The 4,372-nt window shown below is 44.3% G+C and overlaps 1 protein-coding gene across 1 annotated transcript; it reads left to right on the forward strand.

The window, feature by feature from the left end:
* Nucleotides 1-563: 563 nt before the first annotated feature.
* Nucleotides 564-2,681, forward strand: LOC141651629 (uncharacterized). The gene is made up of 2 exons (XM_074459331.1): nt 564-1,368; nt 2,161-2,681. The coding sequence occupies exons 1-2, from the start codon at nt 564-566 to the stop codon at nt 2,679-2,681; spliced, it is 1,326 nt and encodes a 441-aa protein (XP_074315432.1).
* The last annotated feature ends 1,691 nt before the right edge of the window (nt 2,682-4,372 follow it).

Here is a 4,372-nt window from a genome sequence, read left to right on the forward strand (position 1 = left end):
GCGGTCCCCCACTGGCAGGGCTGGTCCAGTGGACAGTCAGTGATAGAGTTGGTTGGGTTGTTGTGATTGTGTCCGAGATTAACAGTTTGTATTGTGTTGATAATTGTAGTTGCTCTTGTTGTATCTGTCTCAGTACTGACCTTGTGTGGTTGTTTTGTTTGTTATGTGTCTGCCGTGATCCCTTATGGTGAGCAGTCGGTCTTAGCAGGTGTTGATGTGGTCGATGGCTGGAGTCCGGGCAGGGATGAGTCTTCACGTGGTTCGATAGTTATAGCGAGTAGTCTTTGAGTTGTATCTTTTGTATCGTCAGTTGGTTTTAAATCACTTGTAAAGTACTTAATAGTTCTTTTATCGGCACTTGATTATTACTGTCCTCGGGCAACCGAGATGGTAACGCTCTTATATGTTAAGGAAGGCCTCATTAAGGCTCCTCTGAATATGGGGGTGTTACAGGAGCAGCGAACGATTGGTGGACAATCGCTCATGAAGATTTTAGGGCAACCCCTGGATACGGATGGAATGAGTTCAGAGCCAGCCTCGAGAAGAAATACTATCCTCCAGCCATGAAGCATCAGAAGGAACAGGAGTTCCATAACCTGGAGATGGGCGCTATAACTCTTGTTGAGCACACCCGCAAATTTGATGAACTATCCAAATTCACCAAGAGAGTGGTACCAGATGAGGAGACGCGCATCAATCAGTATGTGCGTCAAATGGCGCCCAGTTTGAACCAGTTGATCGTGGGACATGACTTCCCAACTTTCCAAGCTGCCTATGAGAAAGCCATGGCCATTTTTGCTGCTATCCAAAATGCGTATAAGAAGAAGAAGAAAACCTTCACTCCTACAGTGTCCCATAACAGTTTCGTTCAGAAACCCCTTTACCAAAAACCTCACTATCAGAAACCCCTTTACCAAAAACCTCGTCATCAAAAACTCTTTCACCAGATGTCAAAATCTTCTGCCAAGAAATTTCAGGCCAACTTGTCGAACAAGATCTTCCCCAAGGGTGACAATACCGGTAATGATGACACCCAGGGTTCAAATTCAAGTTGTTACCGATGCAAACAGGCTGCACACCCTGGCAAACAGTGCAATGGGAAACCCATCATCTGCTTCTTCTGTAAAGAGGAAGGTCACAAGTCTTACGTCTGTCCCAAGAAGACGGGAACCCCGCTGATTCAGGGAAGGGCTTACATGATGATCGAAGGTGGAGAAGAGGAACAAGCTGATACAATCACCGGTAAATTTCTGGTTAATTCTTGTATGGCTTACATATTGTTCGATACAGGAACATCACTATCACATGTATCACCGACCTTCGTAGCTAAGGCTAAATTTCCAAATCCTGAGGCTGTAACACCCCACGGTAATTGAAGAGGTTCAGTGATAGGCTTAAATGACTAGTGCTTAAAGGGATTGGAAGTACTACTCATATCAACAAAGTGCACTTTCTTTTATGGTCATCCATGCGAAAGAACTCCAAAGTTAAGCGTGCTTGACTGAGAGTAGTCTTAGGATGGGTGACCTCCTGGGAAGGTTTCCGGGATGCACATGGGTGAGGACAAAATACGCTATAAAGGACCCGTGTTGATCTGTGGGCCATGTACACAGCCTGGTGAGCTATCATAAGTAACCGCTCCTGACTCGGTTTGGGCCGGGGTGTTACAAGTGGTATCAGAGCAACCCTGTGACCGTGTGGTGATCGGAGGCAGTTGTTATACGCTCCTGGAGGCAGTGGTTATATGCTCCATTGTGATCACACACCTAGCGGGGGAGGATTCTAGGTTAGCGGTTATGCTCCCAGGCGCAACGAGGACGTTGCGTTCTTCAAGTGGGGATTACTGTAACACCCCACGGTAATTGAAGAGGTCCAGTGATAGGCTTAAATGACTAGTGCTTAAAGGGATTGGAAGTAATACTCATATCAACAAAGTGCACTTTCTTTTATGGTCATCTATGCGAAAGAACTCCAAAGTTAAGCGTGCTTGACTGGGAGTAGTCTTAGGATGGGTGACCTTCTGGGAAGGTTTCCGGGGTGCACATGAGTGAGGACAAAATGCGCTATAAAGGACCCGTGTTGATCTGTGAGCCATGTACACAGCCTGGTGAGCTATCATAAGTAACCGCTCCCGACTCGGTTTGGGCTGGGGTGTTACAGAGGCGATCCATGCATTAATTGCGATTCCTAACGGTCAGACATTAAACTGCAAAGCGATGTACCGAGGCGTTCTGGTTATCATCCTTGGTTCGACCTTTCCGGCTAACCTCATCAGCCTCGACTTACCTGGTTTCGACGTCATTTTAGGAATGGATTGGCTAGGAAAGTACCACGCCAAGTTTGAGTGTAGAAACCAGAAGATTTCACTAAGGAGCCCGCATGGAGCAAGAGTAACTTACAGAGGTTACATACCGAACACCCGAGTTAAGGTCATCAATGCCATGAAGCTAATGAACCAGATGCATAAAGGAGAACATACCTTCTTGTGCAATATAAATTCCATAGGAGAGGAAAAGCTCAGGATCGAGGACATACCCGTAGTCCGGGAATTTATTGAGGTATTTCCTGAGGAATTACCCGGAATACCACCAGAGCGCGATGTAGAGTTCTCAATCGACCTAGTTCCAGGCACTGCCCCGATTTCAAAGTCACCATATCGTATGGACCCAAAAGAGTTGTAAGAATTGAAGATTCAACTAGAGGAACTCATCGAGAAAGGGTTCATCCGACCTAGTGCATCACCATGGGGAGCACCAGTGCTGTTTGTGAAGAAGAAAGATGGGAGTATGAGGATGTGTATCGACTATCGCGACTTGAACAAGGTCGCCATTAAGAATCGATACCCTTTACCACATATCGACGACATATTCGACCAACTGAAAGGAGCAGAAGTATTTTCCAAGATCGATCTCAGATCTGGTTATCATCAAATACCTGTAAAGAAGGAGGATATTCCAAAAGCAGCATTCGGAACAAGATATGGTCACTATGAGTTTAACGTAATGCCTTTTGGATTGACCAACACACCAGCAGTGTTCATGGATCAGATGAATCGCACGTTTAGAGAGTACCTAGATAAGTGTGTTGTTGTCTTTATCGATGACATCTTAGTATACTCTAAGTCTATGTTCGAACACAAGGTTCATCTTCGCGCAATTCTCGACAAGCTGCGACAATAGAAGTGGTATGCAAAACTATCCAAGTGTGAGTTTTAATTGAAGGAAGTGGCATTTCTGGGACATATCATAACAGATCAAGGAGTAAAAGTAAACCCCGCCAAGATTAAGGCCATAGAAGAATGGCAATCCACAAAGAATGTCTCTGAAGTCCGAAGTTTCTTAGGTTTAGCAGACTATTACCAAAGATTTGTCCAAGACTTTTCAAAGATCGCGAGGCCAATGACCAAACTTTTGCAGAAGGAATCTAAATATAATTGGACCGAAGAGTGTGAGAAGGCCTTCCAAGAACTAAAGGCCCGACTCACATCAGCCCCAATCCTAACTTTGCCAACCGATTGAGAAGAGTATGACGTCTACAGCGACGCGTCCTTGAATGGTCTAGGATGTGTGCTAATGCAGAAAGGGAAAGTGATTGCTTATGCGTTGTGGACAGCGGGCCGCCCACGGGGGCGCTCGGGAGCGAAGGGGTGCTCGAAAACAAGCGTTTGCATTTTGTAAGGAGTCGCCACCAATTTTTATGGGAAATTGGAACCGTTCGAATACCTCGTGTCATGTCAAGACACAAAGTAGTGACATGAACACTAAGCAACCGTTACCCTTAGCATTCTATGTCTAGAATGACTCTCGTGGATGCCAATGAACACGGGTGCTCACGGAGATCTGGAGTAAGGGGTGAGGGTACGTATTAGGAAGCTCTTTTGATCGAACACCTAATCCCGCCCGCCTCGATAGCGGCCTCTACTAATGATTAGGGAAGTTATTCGTACTTGATATACCGTCGGCTATATGCATGCAATGCAACATCCATTAGATTAATCCTAACATGTGAAATTAGCTAAGTCGGTGAACAATTAATTAGGCAAACAATTTGGTCGAAGTAGGAATTAATGTTGATTTACATGTGAAAACATACAAATGATAAATGAAAGGAATACAATAAATCAATATAACTGCAATAAAAAGAATTACATTAATTACAACGGATTAGGCGATTTATGTCGAAAATACCAATAAAACGGATAATTTGAGAAAATGAATAAAAGAATAAAATAACAAATTAACGAACAGGAATTAGCGATATTACAAATATTAATTAATTGATACGTAAACTAATTAATCTAGGTCAAGGCAGAAAAGGAGTTCAGGGACAGAAGTCGTCCTGGAACAAAGAAGAGACATCGCGCCCTTTGGAA

The sequence above is a fragment of the Silene latifolia genome, chromosome 4, assembly GCF_048544455.1.
Source record: "Silene latifolia isolate original U9 population chromosome 4, ASM4854445v1, whole genome shotgun sequence".
NCBI classification, from domain to species: domain Eukaryota; kingdom Viridiplantae; phylum Streptophyta; class Magnoliopsida; order Caryophyllales; family Caryophyllaceae; genus Silene; species Silene latifolia.